This window comes from Lampris incognitus, chromosome 2, assembly GCF_029633865.1.
Source record: "Lampris incognitus isolate fLamInc1 chromosome 2, fLamInc1.hap2, whole genome shotgun sequence".
Lineage (NCBI taxonomy): Eukaryota > Metazoa > Chordata > Actinopteri > Lampriformes > Lampridae > Lampris > Lampris incognitus.
Window position 1 is genome coordinate 54849638 of NC_079212.1, and position 17619 is coordinate 54867256.

Genomic DNA, 17619 nt, shown 5'->3' on the forward strand with positions numbered 1-17619 from the left:
ATACGAATCTTGTGTTTAGTAGATAGCTTCCTGTTCCCAGTTTGTTACTAGCTTTGAGCTTAGCCTAGCTTAGCAGTTAGCTCTATTACATTCGCAGTCAAAGCAGCCTCGTTAAAACGATGGTGTGTGGTGACTGCTCCGTAGTTCCAGACAGGTTGTCTCTACTAGAGAGACGTGTCCATGAGTTAGAGCAGCTGCTTTCGGCTAGGATTACGTTAGATGTGACGGGCACTCCAGATAGCCTTAGCCCCGGGCCTGACAGCAGACCTGCTATTGTTAGCACTAGCTCAGTAGCCCCGGGCCTGACAGCAGACCTGCTATTGTTAGCACTAGCTCAGTAGCCCCGGGCCTGACAGCAGGCCTGCTATTGTTAGCACTAGCTCAGTAGCCCCGGGCCTGACAGCAGGCCTGCTATTGTTAGCACTAGCTCAGTAGCCCCGGGCCTGACAGCAGACCTGCTATTGTTAGCACTAGCTCAGTAGCCCCGGGCCTGACAGCAGGCCTGCTATTGTTAGCACTAGCTCAGCTTCCTCGGCAGATGCGGCGGAGTTTGTCTCTGTTTACCGGCGTGGGAAGGCTCGAAAGAGCAAGCCATCGATCGTGTGGCCTGGTCTGCAGCCACCTCTCCCAACTGCAAACCGGTTTTCTCCACTCACCAGCCCTGTTGGTAGTCCTACCAGCCATCATGCGTCTCCCACTTCTGTCGACAGAGTAAAGCAACGCACGCTAGTGATAGGAGACTCCATTGCCCGCAATGTTAGATTAGCTTCGCCAGCCTTGGTACACTGTTTACCCGGGGCCAGAGTCTCCGACATAGAGGCTAATCTTTGGGTGCTGGCATCACGGAGGGAGAGTCATGGAACCCAGGCACTTTCAGCAACATTGTTATTCATGTCGGCACCAATAATGCAACGAGGAAGCAATAAGAGATCACAAAAGCCAGCCTAGTCAGAATGCTTGAGTTTGCCAGAAAGATGTGTCGGCATCGATTAATTGTCTCTGGTCCCTTACCTGTGAGGGGTAATGATGAGATGTACAGTGGGCTCACCTCAATGAACTGCTGGCTGGCTCGTTACTGTAATGAGCAGGGATTCGGCTTCGTTGATAACTGACCTTTCTAGGGCCGCCCTTACCGGCTGAAAGCGGACGGCATTCACCCTACTGGGGATGGCGCCGCTCTTTTGTCTAGCAATATAGATAGCTGTTTACGTTTAGTTTGACCCTAGGGACTTATCATTCAGCAGGTTGCAGGTGATTAGAGAGCCTGCTAGGTTTAAATCTAGTGCGGATGTGGAGTCAAGTAGTTTAATTAATATGATTAGTCAGGGAATTTCTCATAGTGTACATTATCAGCCTGATAGCTTGGTCTATAACATTGAGACTGTCTCCCTACCCTGCTGTATTGCTCCCAAGCTCTCCTCTCCTAAATGTGTGAATCACAATAATCTAGTAATTATTCCTACCACTGTTAGTGGTGAGATGTGCAACAAAGTACCTAATAATCTACAAAACCAAACAGCTAATGTTATCAAGAATGTGACCACATATCGTCCAAAGCGTTGGTGGCCAAAACTCTCAACAAGGTGTCTAATTCCAATTAATCTTTCACCTATTAGTAGCTCTAAAGCTCTGCCTACTACTGATCACTTCCACAAGATGCTTAAATTTGGTTTCATAAATATCAGATCACTGTCTACCAAAGCCTTACTAATAAATGATCTGATTCTTGAACATAGTTTTGATGTGATTGGGTTATGTGAAACATGGCTGAAACCAAATGTTTTCCTTCCCTTAAATGAAGCTTCCCCACCTGACTATACTTATGCCCATGTAGCTCGGCCAAATAAACAAGGCGGGGGTGTTGCCTTAATATGTAAATCTATTTTCAATCTGACTTCTAGACTTGAATCTAAATTCCAGTCTTTTGAGTCTCTTGTTCTTGGCCCATCTCCCTCAGCCATGACTAGACTTGGCTCAGTCCAAACTGTGATACTCTACCGGCCTCCTGGCTGTTACTCCTTATTTCTTGAAGAATTTGTCTCAGGCCTTGTTACTCACTCTGATGAGATTCTAATTCTAGGTGATTTCAATATTCATCTGAATAAGGCTGCTGATCCTCTAAGTAAAGCCTTTCTGGCACTAGTTGATACTTTTGGGTTCACTCAGTTTGTTCAAGAGTCGACTCATTGCAGTGGTAACACCCTTGATTTGGTTTTATCTAAAGGAATAGCTGTTTCTGATCTGAATGTCTTACCAACCACATCTGCTGAGTCTGATCATTTTCTCATCAAATTTGAAGCTTTATTGGCCTGTCCAGTTAATGTCAGCACAGATGTAATTGCCACTCGCCATATCGGTCCCTCCACTGTAGCTGCATTTGGCCAGCAGCTGCCTGAAGTCTTGGCTCCTTTCACTGTGGTAAATGACTCTGTTAAAAATTTCACTAGTGACTTAAATGTGGCCCTCTCTAGTCTCCTCGATTCAGTTGCACCTCTCACTACCAGAGCTAGGCGACTAAAGAGGCCTACACCCTGGTTTAATGATGAGACACGTGCTCTTAAGCGGACCTGCAGGAGACTGGAACGTAAATGGCGAAAATCAAAATTGGAAGCTTTTTACCTATCATGGCACGAGTGTTTATTGAAATACAAGCGTGATTTATCTACTGCAAAAACATCGTATCTCTCTCACTTAATAAATATTAATAAACATAACCCCAGATTTCTCTTTGACACTGTATCTAAACTTACTAAAAAGCAGTCGTCTATTAGCTGCTCACCATTCACAGCCCATGAATTTCTAGATTTTTTTCTGCAATAAGGTTCATGAGATCTTAAACAAAATTAGTTCTTCAACTCCATCTACTCCTGCAGATCCTGTCTTACTAAATTCATATCTACACAATGGGTCACTGACAGTTCCAGTTATTACAGCTTTTGAGACTATCTCACTTGATACTTTGACTAAGTTCGTGTCAGCTTCTAAACCAACTGCTTGCCTACTTGATCTCTTACCAGCAAAACTTTTTAAAGACCTCTGGCCTTTTGTTGGACCTACAATGCTAGACATCATTAATTTATCTCTTACTACTGGCATTGTTCCCAGCAGTTTTAAGACAGCTGTGGTTACACCTCTACTTAAAAAAACGCACCTCGATCCAGGGTCTCTTAATAACTATCGGCCAGTCTCTAATCTTCCATTCTTCTCTAAAGTACTAGAGAGAGTTGTGTATCAACAACTTCCGACCCATATAAAAGAAAACGATCTATATGAACCTTTTCAGTCGGCTTTCAGGCCCTGTCACTCCACTAAAACTGCTCTGACCAGAGTGGTAAATGATCTTCTACTGGCGATCGACTCTGATTCCACTTCTGTGCTTCTACTACTGGACCTCAGTGCAGCCTTTGACACTATTGATCACTGTACACTTTTAGATAGATTAAATTGTAATTTTGGTGTCTCTGGCTTAGCTCTCTCTTGGCTTAAGTCCTACCTATCTGGAAGAACACATTGTGTCTGCTATAATAATATTATATCAACATTTTCTGACATTAAATATGGTGTGCCTCAGGGCTCAGTATTTTGCCCTCTACTTTTCTCTCTTTACATTACACCTCTTGGCCAAATTATACACAGTTATGGAATAAATTTCCATTGCTATGCTGATGATACTCAGTTGTATGTACCTATAAAGGCTGATGATCATACTCAAATCACTAACTTAGAGGCCTGCTTGGCTACTGTGAAAAACTGGATGTCACTTAACTTTCTACTTTTAAATTCAGATAAAACCGAGATGCTGGTCATTGGCCCTGCTAGACACAGACACCAATTTGATCAAGTAACGATAACAATCGACAACTCTGTGGTTTCACAAAGTGTGGCAGCCAAAAATCTTGGTGTTACGTTTGATCCCAGCCTTTCCTTTGATAAGCACATTAAAGAAATCACCAAGACTGCCTTTTTTCACTTACGTAACATAGCTAAAATTCAGTCTTTTCTCTCCATGTCTGACGCAGAGACTCCAATACATGCATTTGTCTCATCCAGACTTGATTACTGTAATGTTCTGTTCCCAGGTCTGCCACATTCTAGTACTAAAAGTCTTCAGATGGTTCAGAATGCTGCTGCTAGAATCCTAACTAAAACGAGGAAATTTGACCATATTACGCCAATTCTTGCCTCCCTTCATTGGCTTCCTATCCATGTTAGATCAGAATACAAGGTGTTTCTGCTGACTTATAAAATCCTAAATGGGCTTGCCCCATCCTACCTGTCTGATCTCCTTAAACCTTACATGCCATCTCGAGCACTTCGTTCTCAAAATACAGGGCTCCTGTGTGTACCCAAAGTTAAAAAGAAGTCAGCTGGTGGCAGGGCCTTTTCCTATCGGGCTCCATTGTTGTGGAATAACCTGCCTGCTGCCATCAGACAATCAGAGTCTGTTGAGTCCTTTAAATCCAAACTTAAAACTCATCTTTTTGCCTTAACCTATAATTAGTTGCCTTTAAGTTGAGTGCTTCACAACCTGTACTGGATGGCGGGTTGGTTTTCTGTCTCAATTAATTTACCAACCACTGTTCTGCCGACGAGATTATCGAGTATAGATTACACAGTATAGATTATGATGAATTGATGACTTAATTGATTATGGCTAATGACTATTACAAACTGTTCTCTTCTCTAACATGTCTTTTCTCTCTCTCTGAATGATGTCTTCTCCTTTCTCTTTCTCTGTGTTTGAATGGTGTCATGTGAGTCTCTCTTGCATGCATGTGCAGTCGGTTCTCCCCCCAGGTCTCCGTGGTGATGGTGGTCGCCATTTGGATGCTGCCTGCCCTTCCACTCCTCACCTAAGTTTTTCTTTTATTACATGATGATGCTGGTCGCGTGGCTTGGGTCCTGGACTGTTCCGTTGGCACGTGGACACTGCTTGGCATCCTGTGCATGATGTTCTTCATAAATTTTATGTCCATTACAATTCTGTTATCCTCTTTCAATGTTGTATTATGTAAACTGTGTGAACACAACATCCATTGCACGCTGTCCATCTTGGGAGAGAGATCCCTCCTCTGGTGCTCTCCCTGAGGTTTCTTCCTATTTTTTCTCCCTGTTAAAGGGATTTTTTAGGGAGTTGTTCCTTATCCGATGAGAGGGTCTAAGGACAGGATGTTGTGTTGCTGTTAAGCCCACTGGGACAAATTTGTAATTTGTGATATTGGGCTGTACAAATAAAATTGATTTGATTTGATTTGCCTGAGGCCACTGATTGTATCCTGACAAAGTTGCTCCAGTTGCTGGGTGTCTTTGAGGTCTGCATTGTACCACCGTACGAGGCTCTTGATAGGCTTCTCCCAGACTGTGGGGACTGGTTGATCACTGATGTAGAACCGTTCATCTGTTAATTGGCCTTTAACAATGGAGATGCTGCGGAATTTGCTTGGTTTAAACTCCATTCGTGCCCACTTGATGTTTTCCTGGAGTTTCTGCAGCAGGCGCCTGGTGTATGGTTTCGTTGTTGCTATGGTGGTCAAGTCATCCATGTACGCCCCGATTGGTGTAACACCCAGGTGCAGACGCAAGATTTCAAATGTGTTTAACCATCGCCGTTTCCATGATATAAAATGAATGAAGGTGAAGTGGGTGCTCTGCTGACTGACGGTCATTCATTCCAAAGCAATAAAACGGTGATAAGAAAACATTTTCTTACCATTGTTTTATTCTAAAGCAATAAAACAATGGTAAGAAAACATAAAAACATAGCTTAGCCACAGGAAATGCTTGACTGTAGCTACTGAGATGGTTTCCAGCTCTGACTGTGATTAATCCTACTGTTGAAATTTTATTTTTATAGCGGAGTTTTAACATTGGAGTCTATGGCACTTTCGTGTCTAATTCACCTCATGACATCAGTCAAACAAACATGGCGCTGAGGTGAATAAGGCAGACTGAATTGAACTTAAACCGTAGTCTCACACCAACACTAACCATTTGTGTTGCTGTAAAGTCGCTTGTTTTCTGCACCAACTGTACTTTGTACGCTTGCCAGGTGTGACGGGGGGGCTGGCAGCACCTTTGATGGTAGCTGGTGCCAGTGCTGTGCTGGGGGCAGGAGGAGCAGCAGCTCTGGGTTCAGCGACTGGCATTGCAGTCATGGCCTCCTTATTCGGAGCAGCAGGGACCGGACTGACTGGTAAGAACACTGGGCAAGAGAGGAGTGTGTGATGGCATGAGTTGTTGTCAAAACCAAAGAAAGTTGAATCGGTTCATCTGAAGAGGTCACTTAGATAAACCGATTCAACGTTCTTTGATTTTCTTACCTGGATTATTGAGCATGCATTGGGTGAAGGAGAAGAGGGTGATGGCATATCCAGAGGCAGGAGAGAGGAGGAAGGGTAGGAGTGTGGAGGTGAGTTCAAACTCTTCTACCATGGCATGAATGGGAGGAGAAATGGGTTAGGGGTAATTCTGAAGGAAGAGTATGTCAAGAGCATGCTGGAGGTGAAGAGAGTGTCAGACAGAGTGATGAGTATGAAGCTGGAAATCAAAGATGTGATGATGAATGTTATCAGCGCATATGCCCCGCAAGCTGGGTGTGAGATGGACGAGAAAGAAGAATTCTGGAGTGAGTTGGATGAAGTGGTGCAGAGGGTACCCAAGGAGGAGAGAGTGGTGATTGGAGCGGACTTCAGTGGGCATGTTGGTGAAGGGAACAGAGGTGATGAGGAGGTGATGGGTAGGTATGGTGTCAAGGAGAGGATGTGGAAGGACAGATGGTGGATTTTGCGAAAAGGATGGAAATGGCTGTGGTGAATACATATTTCAAGAAGAGGGAGGAACACAGGGTGACATACAAGAGTGGAGGAAAGTGCACACAGGTGGACTATATCTCATGTACTAGAAGGCGCCATCTGAAAGGGATTGGAGAGTGCAAGGTGGTGACAGGGGAGAACGTAGCTAGGCAGCATAAGATGGTGGTCTGTGGGATGACTTTGGAGACCAAGAAGAGGAAGAGAGTGAAGGCAGAGCCGAGGAACAAATGGTGGAAGTTGAAGAAGGAAAACTGTTATGTTGAGTTCAGGGAGGAGTTAAGAAAGGGACTGGGTGGCAGTGAAGAGTGATAGGCGTCCTTTAATATTGTGCAGCAATGATCCAGAGTGTTTTTGTCTCTGGTGGGACATTTAACATGCTGTCTGTGTTTTGGCAGGTCGTGGCTGAGGTTTGCTCTGTTAAAATCTCTAAGGATAATGAGTATGGGGTCTGGATATTTGTGCTCCATGTTTGTAATGTGATCAGGCAGGTGTTTTAACGCCTCTTTAACACAGGTCTGGGGTGGGTATAGACACCCACCAGAATACATGATGAAATACAGCGTCTTTATCACAGGCCTGGGGTGGGTATAGCCACCCACCAGAATACATGATGAAATACAGTGTCTTTATCACAGGCCTGGGGTGGGTATAGACACCCACCAGATTACATGATGAAATACAGTGTCTTTATCACAGGCCTTGGGTGGATATAGACACCCACCAGAATACATGATGAAATACAGTGTCTTTATCACAGGCCTGGGGTGGGTATAGACACCCACTAGATTACATGATGAAATACAGTGTCTTTAACACAGGCCTGGGGTGGGTATAGACACCCACCAGATTACATGATGAAATACAGTGTCTTTATCACAGGCCTGGGGTGGATATAGACACCCACCAGAATACATGATGAAATACAATGTCTTTATCACAGGCCTGGGGTGGGTATAGACACCCACCAGATTACATGATGAAATACAGCTTCGCTAACACAGGCCTGGGGTGGGTATAGACACCCACCAGAATACATGATGAAATACAGCCTCTTTAACACAGGCCTGGGGTGGGTATAGCCACCCACCAGATTACATGATGAAATACAGCCTCTTTAACACAGGCCTGGGGTGGGTATAGACACCCACCAGAATATATAATGAAATACAGCGTCTTTATCACAGGCCTGGGGTGGGTATAGACACCCACCAGATTAAATGATGAAATACAGTGTCTTTATCACAGGCCTGGGGTGGGTATAGACACCCACCAGAATACATGATAAAATACAGCCTCTTTAACACAGGTCTGGGGTGGGTATAGACACCCACCAGATTACATGATGAAACACAGCGTCTTTATCACAGGCCTGGGGTGGGTATAGACACCCACCAGAATACATGATGAAATACAGCCTCTTTAACACAGGTCTGGGGTGCGTATAGACACCCACCAGATTACATGATGAAACACAGCGTCTTTATCACAGGCCTGGGGTGGGTATAGACACCCACCAGAATACATGATGAAATACAGTGTCTTTATCACAGGCCTGGGGTGGGTATGGACACCCACCAGAATACATGATGAAATACAGCCTCTTTAACACAGGTCTGGGGTGGGTATAGACACCCACCAGATTACATGATGAAACACAGCGTCTTTATCACAGGCCTGGGGTGGGTATAGACACCCACCAGAATACATGATGAAATACAGCGTCTTTATCACAGGCCTGGGGTGGGTATAGACACCCACCAGAATACATGATGAAATACAGCCTCTTTAACACAGGCCTGGGTTGGGTATAGACACCCACCAGAATACATGATGAAATACAGTGTCTTTATCACAGGCCTGGGGTGGGTATAGACACCCACCAGAATACATGATGAAATACAGCGTCTTTATCCCAGGCCTGGGGTGGGTATAGACACCCACCAAAATACATGATCAAATACAGCGTCTTTATCGCAGGCCTGGGGTGGGTATAGACACCCACCAGAATACATGATGAAACACAGCGTCTTTATCACAGGCCTGGGGTGGGTATAGCCACCCACCAGAATACATGATGAAATACAGTGTCTTTATCACAGGCCTGGGGTGGGTATAGACACCCACCAGATTAGATGATAAAATACAGTGTCTTTATCACAGGCCTGGGGTGGGTATAGACACCCACCGGAATACATGATGAAATACAGCATCTTTATCACAGGCCTGGGATGGGTATAGCCACCCACCAGATTACGTGATGAAATACAGTGTCTTTATCACAGGCCTGGGGTGGGTATAGACACCCACCAGAATACATGATGAAATACATTGTCTTTATCACAGGCCTGGGGTGGGTACAGACACCCACCAGAATACATGATGAAATACATTGTCTTTATCACAGGCCTGGGGTGGGTATAGACACCCACTAGATTACATGATGAAATACAGTGTCTTTAACACAGGCCTGGGGTGGGTATAGACACCCACCAGATTACATGATGAAATACAGCGTCTTTATAACAGGCCTGGGGTGGGTATAGACACCCACCAGATTACATGATGAAATACAGCGTCTTTATCACAGGCCTGGGGTGGGTATAGACACCCACCAGATTACATGATGAAATACAGTGTCTTTATCACAGGTCTGGGGTGGTTATAGACACCCACCAGATTACATGATGAAATACAGTGTCTTTAACACAGGCCTGGGGAGGATATAGACACCGACCAGAATACATAATGACATACAGCGTCTTTATCACAGGCCTGCGGTGGGTATAGCCACCCACCAGAATACATGATTAAATACGGCCTCTTTAACACAGGCCTAGGGTGGGTATAGACACCCACCAGATTACATGATGAAATACAGTGTCTTTATCACAGGCCTGGGGTGGGTATAGACACCCACCAGAATACATGATGAAATACAGCATCTTTATCACAGGCCTGGGGTGGGTATAGACACCCACCAGAATACATGATGAAATACAGCCTCTTTAACACAGGCCTGGGGTGGGTATAGACACCCACCAGAATACATGATGAAATACAGCCTCTTCAACACAGGCCTGGGGTGGGTATAGACACCCACCAGAATACATGATGAAATACAGTGTCTTTATCACAGGCCTGGGGACGGTATAGACACCCACCAGAATACATGATGAAATACAGCGTCTTTATCACAGGCCTGGGGTGGGTATAGACACCCACCAGAATACATGATGAAATACAGCGTCTTTATCACAGGCCTGGGGTGGGTATAGCCACCCACCAGAATACATGATGAAATACAGTGTCTTTATCACAGGCCTGGGGTGGGTATAGACACCCACCAAAATACATGATGAAATACAGCGTCTTTATCGCAGGCCTGGGGTGGGTATAGACACCCACCAGAATACATGATGAAATACAGCGTCTTTATCACAGGCCTGGGGTGGGTATAGCCACCCACCAGAATACATGATGAAATACAGTGTCTTTATCACAGGCCTGGGGTGGGTATAGACACCCACCAGATTAGATGATGAAATACAGTGTCTTTATCACAGGCCTGGGGTGGGTTTAGACACCCACCAGAATACATGATGAAATACACTGTCTTTAACACAGGCCTGGGGTGGGTATAGACAACCACCAGATTACGTGATGAAATACAGTGTCTTTAACAAAGGCCTGGGGAGGGTATAGACACCCACCAGATTACATGATGAAATACAGTGTCTTTATCACAGGCCTGGGGTGGGTATAGACACCCACCAGAATACATGATGAAATACATTGTCTTTATCACAGGCCTGGGGTGGGTATAGACACCCACTAGATTACATGATGAAACACAGCGTCTTTATCACAGGCCTGGGGTGGGTATAGACACCCACCAGAATACATGATGAAATACAGTGTCTTTATCACAGGCCTGGGGTGGGTATGGACACCCACCAGAATACATGATGAAATACAGCCTCTTTAACACAGGTCTGGGATGGGTATAGACACCCACCAGATTACATGATGAAACACAGCGTCTTTATCACAGGCCTGGGGTGGGTATAGACACCCACCAAAATACATGATGAAATACAGCGTCTTTATCGCAGGCCTGGGGTGGGTATAGACACCCACCAGAATACATGATGAAATACAGCGTCTTTATCACAGGCCTTGGGTGGGTATAGCCACCCACCAGAATACATGATGAAATACAGCGTCTTTATCACAGGCCTGGGGTGGGTATAGACACCCACCAGATTAGATGATGAAATACAGTGTCTTTATCACAGGCCTGGGGTGGGTATAGACACCCACCAGAATACATGATGAAATACAACGTCTTTATCACAGGCCTGGGGTGGGTATAGCCACCCACCAGATTACGTGATGAAATACAGTGTCTTTAACACAGGCCTGGGGAGGGTTAAGACACCCACCAGATTACATGATGAAATACAGTGTCTTTATCACAGGCCTGGGGTGGGTATAGACACCCACCAGAATACATGATGAAATACATTGTCTTTATCACAGGCCTGGGGTGGGTATAGACACCCACTAGATTACATGATGAAATACAGTGTTTTTAACACAGGCCTGGGGTGGGTATAGACACCCACCAGATTACATAATGAAATACAGCGTCTTTATCACAGGCTTGGGGTGGGTATAGACACCCACCAGATTACATGATGAAATACAGCGTCTTTATCACAGGCCTGGGGTGGGTATAGACACCCACCAAAATACATGATGAAATACAGTGTCTTTATCACAGGTCTGGGGTGGTTATAGACACCCACCAGATTACATGATGAAATACAGTGTCTTTAACACAGGCCTGGGGAGGATATAGACACCGACCAGAATACATAATGACATACAGCGTCTTTATCACAGGCCTGCGGTGGGTATAGCCACTCACCAGAATACATGATTAAATACGGCCTCTTTAACACAGGCCTAGGGTGCGTATAGACACCCACCAGATTACATGATGAAATACAGTGTCTTTATCACAGGCCTGGGGTGGGTATAGACACCCACCAGATTAGATGATGAAATACAGTGTCTTTATCACAGGCCTGGGGTGGGTATAGACACCCACGAGATTACATGATGAAATACAGTGTCTTTATCACAGGCCTGGGGTGGGTATAGACACCCACCAGATTACATAATGAAATACAGTGTCTTTAACACAGGCCTGGGGAGGATATAGACACCGACCAGAATACATAATGACATACAGCGTCTTTATCACAGGCCTGCGGTGGGTATAGCCACCCACCAGAATACATGATTAAATACGGCCTCTTTAACACAGGCCTAGGGTGGGTATAGACACCCACCAGATTACATGATGAAATACAGTGTCTTTATCACAGGCCTGGGGTGGGTATAGACACCCACCAGAATACATGATGAAATACAGCGTCTTTATCACAGGCCTGGGGTGGGTATAGACACCCACCAGAATACATGATGAAATACAGCCTCTTTAACACAGGCCTGGGGTGGGTATAGACACCCACCGGAATACATGATGAAATACAGCCTCTTTAACACAGGCCTGGGGTGGGTATAGACACCCACCAGAATACATGATGAAATACAGTGTCTTTATCACAGGCATGGGGTGGGTATAGACACCCACTAGATTACATGATGAAATACAGCGTCTTTATCACAGGCCTGGGGTGGGTATAGACACCCACCAGATTAGATGATGAAATACAGTGTCTTTATCACAGGCCTGGGGTGGGTATAGACACCCACCAGAATACATGATGAAATACAACGTCTTTATCACAGGCCTGGGGTGGGTATAGCCACCCACCAGATTACGTGATGAAATACAGTGTCTTTAACAAAGGCCTGGGGAGGGTATAGACACCCACCAGATTACATGATGAAATACAGTGTCTTTATCACAGGCCTGGGGTGGGTATAAACACCCACCAGAATACATGATGAAATACATTGTCTTTATCACAGGCCTGGGGTGGGTATAGACACCCCCCAGATTACATGATGAAATACAGTGTCTTTATCACATGCCTGGGGTGGGTATAGACACCCACCAGATTACATGATGAAATACAGCGTCTTTATCACAGGCCTGGGGTGGGTATAGACACCCACCAGATTACATGATGAAATACAGCGTCTTTATCACAGGCCTGGGGTGGGTATAGACCCACCAAAATGCATGATGAAATACAGTGTCTTTATCACAGGTCTGGGGTGGTTATAGACACCTACCAGATTACATGATGAAATACAGTGTCTCTAACACAGGCCTGGGGAGGATATAGACACCGACCAGAATACATAATGACATACAGCGTCTTTATCACAGGCCTGCGGTGGGTATAGACACCCACCAGAATACATGATTAAATACGGCCTCTTTAACACAGGCCTAGGGTGGGTATAGACACCCACCAGAATACATGATAAAATACAGCGTCTTTATCACAGGCCTGGGGTGGGTATAGCCACCCACCAGAATACATGATGAAATACAGCCTCTTTAACACAGGCCTGGGGTGGGTATAGACACCCACCAGATTAGATGATAAAATACAGTGTCTTTATCACAGGCCTGGGGTGGGTATAGACACCCACCGGAATACATGATGAAATACAGCATCTTTATCACAGGCCTGGGATGGGTATAGCCACCCACCAGATTACGTGATGAAATACAGTGTCTTTATCACAGGCCTGGGGTGGGTATAGACACCCACCAGAATACATGATGAAATACATTGTCTTTATCACAGGCCTGGGGTGGGTACAGACACCCACCAGAATACATGATGAAATACATTGTCTTTATCACAGGCCTGGGGTGGGTATAGACACCCACTAGATTACATGATGAAATACAGTGTCTTTAACACAGGCCTGGGGTGGGTATAGACACCCACCAGATTACATGATGAAATACAGCGTCTTTATAACAGGCCTGGGGTGGGTATAGACACCCACCAGATTACATGATGAAATACAGCGTCTTTATCACAGGCCTGGGGTGGGTATAGACACCCACCAGATTACATGATGAAATACAGTGTCTTTATCACAGGTCTGGGGTGGTTATAGACACCCACCAGATTACATGATGAAATACAGTGTCTTTAACACAGGCCTGGGGAGGATATAGACACCGACCAGAATACATAATGACATACAGCGTCTTTATCACAGGCCTGCGGTGGGTATAGCCACCCACCAGAATACATGATTAAATACGGCCTCTTTAACACAGGCCTAGGGTGGGTATAGACACCCACCAGATTACATGATGAAATACAGTGTCTTTATCACAGGCCTGGGGTGGGTATAGACACCCACCAGAATACATGATGAAATACAGCATCTTTATCACAGGCCTGGGGTGGGTATAGACACCCACCAGAATACATGATGAAATACAGCCTCTTTAACACAGGCCTGGGGTGGGTATAGACACCCACCAGAATACATGATGAAATACAGCCTCTTCAACACAGGCCTGGGGTGGGTATAGACACCCACCAGAATACATGATGAAATACAGTGTCTTTATCACAGGCCTGGGGACGGTATAGACACCCACCAGAATACATGATGAAATACAGCGTCTTTATCACAGGCCTGGGGTGGGTATAGACACCCACCAGAATACATGATGAAATACAGCGTCTTTATCACAGGCCTGGGGTGGGTATAGCCACCCACCAGAATACATGATGAAATACAGTGTCTTTATCACAGGCCTGGGGTGGGTATAGACACCCACCAAAATACATGATGAAATACAGCGTCTTTATCGCAGGCCTGGGGTGGGTATAGACACCCACCAGAATACATGATGAAATACAGCGTCTTTATCACAGGCCTGGGGTGGGTATAGCCACCCACCAGAATACATGATGAAATACAGTGTCTTTATCACAGGCCTGGGGTGGGTATAGACACCCACCAGATTAGATGATGAAATACAGTGTCTTTATCACAGGCCTGGGGTGGGTTTAGACACCCACCAGAATACATGATGAAATACACTGTCTTTAACACAGGCCTGGGGTGGGTATAGACAACCACCAGATTACGTGATGAAATACAGTGTCTTTAACAAAGGCCTGGGGAGGGTATAGACACCCACCAGATTACATGATGAAATACAGTGTCTTTATCACAGGCCTGGGGTGGGTATAGACACCCACCAGAATACATGATGAAATACATTGTCTTTATCACAGGCCTGGGGTGGGTATAGACACCCACTAGATTACATGATGAAACACAGCGTCTTTATCACAGGCCTGGGGTGGGTATAGACACCCACCAGAATACATGATGAAATACAGTGTCTTTATCACAGGCCTGGGGTGGGTATGGACACCCACCAGAATACATGATGAAATACAGCCTCTTTAACACAGGTCTGGGATGGGTATAGACACCCACCAGATTACATGATGAAACACAGCGTCTTTATCACAGGCCTGGGGTGGGTATAGACACCCACCAAAATACATGATGAAATACAGCGTCTTTATCGCAGGCCTGGGGTGGGTATAGACACCCACCAGAATACATGATGAAATACAGCGTCTTTATCACAGGCCTTGGGTGGGTATAGCCACCCACCAGAATACATGATGAAATACAGCGTCTTTATCACAGGCCTGGGGTGGGTATAGACACCCACCAGATTAGATGATGAAATACAGTGTCTTTATCACAGGCCTGGGGTGGGTATAGACACCCACCAGAATACATGATGAAATACAACGTCTTTATCACAGGCCTGGGGTGGGTATAGCCACCCACCAGATTACGTGATGAAATACAGTGTCTTTAACACAGGCCTGGGGAGGGTTAAGACACCCACCAGATTACATGATGAAATACAGTGTCTTTATCACAGGCCTGGGGTGGGTATAGACACCCACCAGAATACATGATGAAATACATTGTCTTTATCACAGGCCTGGGGTGGGTATAGACACCCACTAGATTACATGATGAAATACAGTGTTTTTAACACAGGCCTGGGGTGGGTATAGACACCCACCAGATTACATAATGAAATACAGCGTCTTTATCACAGGCTTGGGGTGGGTATAGACACCCACCAGATTACATGATGAAATACAGCGTCTTTATCACAGGCCTGGGGTGGGTATAGACACCCACCAAAATACATGATGAAATACAGTGTCTTTATCACAGGTCTGGGGTGGTTATAGACACCCACCAGATTACATGATGAAATACAGTGTCTTTAACACAGGCCTGGGGAGGATATAGACACCGACCAGAATACATAATGACATACAGCGTCTTTATCACAGGCCTGCGGTGGGTATAGCCACTCACCAGAATACATGATTAAATACGGCCTCTTTAACACAGGCCTAGGGTGCGTATAGACACCCACCAGATTACATGATGAAATACAGTGTCTTTATCACAGGCCTGGGGTGGGTATAGACACCCACCAGATTAGATGATGAAATACAGTGTCTTTATCACAGGCCTGGGGTGGGTATAGACACCCACGAGATTACATGATGAAATACAGTGTCTTTATCACAGGCCTGGGGTGGGTATAGACACCCACCAGATTACATAATGAAATACAGTGTCTTTAACACAGGCCTGGGGAGGATATAGACACCGACCAGAATACATAATGACATACAGCGTCTTTATCACAGGCCTGCGGTGGGTATAGCCACCCACCAGAATACATGATTAAATACGGCCTCTTTAACACAGGCCTAGGGTGGGTATAGACACCCACCAGATTACATGATGAAATACAGTGTCTTTATCACAGGCCTGGGGTGGGTATAGACACCCACCAGAATACATGATGAAATACAGCGTCTTTATCACAGGCCTGGGGTGGGTATAGACACCCACCAGAATACATGATGAAATACAGCCTCTTTAACACAGGCCTGGGGTGGGTATAGACACCCACCGGAATACATGATGAAATACAGCCTCTTTAACACAGGCCTGGGGTGGGTATAGACACCCACCAGAATACATGATGAAATACAGTGTCTTTATCACAGGCATGGGGTGGGTATAGACACCCACTAGATTACATGATGAAATACAGCGTCTTTATCACAGGCCTGGGGTGGGTATAGACACCCACCAGATTAGATGATGAAATACAGTGTCTTTATCACAGGCCTGGGGTGGGTATAGACACCCACCAGAATACATGATGAAATACAACGTCTTTATCACAGGCCTGGGGTGGGTATAGCCACCCACCAGATTACGTGATGAAATACAGTGTCTTTAACAAAGGCCTGGGGAGGGTATAGACACCCACCAGATTACATGATGAAATACAGTGTCTTTATCACAGGCCTGGGGTGGGTATAAACACCCACCAGAATACATGATGAAATACATTGTCTTTATCACAGGCCTGGGGTGGGTATAGACACCCCCCAGATTACATGATGAAATACAGTGTCTTTATCACATGCCTGGGGTGGGTATAGACACCCACCAGATTACATGATGAAATACAGCGTCTTTATCACAGGCCTGGGGTGGGTATAGACACCCACCAGATTACATGATGAAATACAGCGTCTTTATCACAGGCCTGGGGTGGGTATAGACCCACCAAAATGCATGATGAAATACAGTGTCTTTATCACAGGTCTGGGGTGGTTATAGACACCTACCAGATTACATGATGAAATACAGTGTCTCTAACACAGGCCTGGGGAGGATATAGACACCGACCAGAATACATAATGACATACAGCGT

The 17619-nt window shown here is 45.4% G+C and overlaps 1 protein-coding gene across 1 annotated transcript in view; it reads left to right on the plus strand.

The window, feature by feature from the left end:
* The window catches only part of tmco4 (transmembrane and coiled-coil domains 4), a 542127-nt gene that overhangs the window by 408777 nt on the left and 115731 nt on the right, over positions 1–17619 (plus strand). The window contains 1 exon segment of the mRNA XM_056300060.1: positions 6050–6193. Within this exon segment, the coding sequence (XP_056156035.1) occupies positions 6050–6193 (144 nt within the window).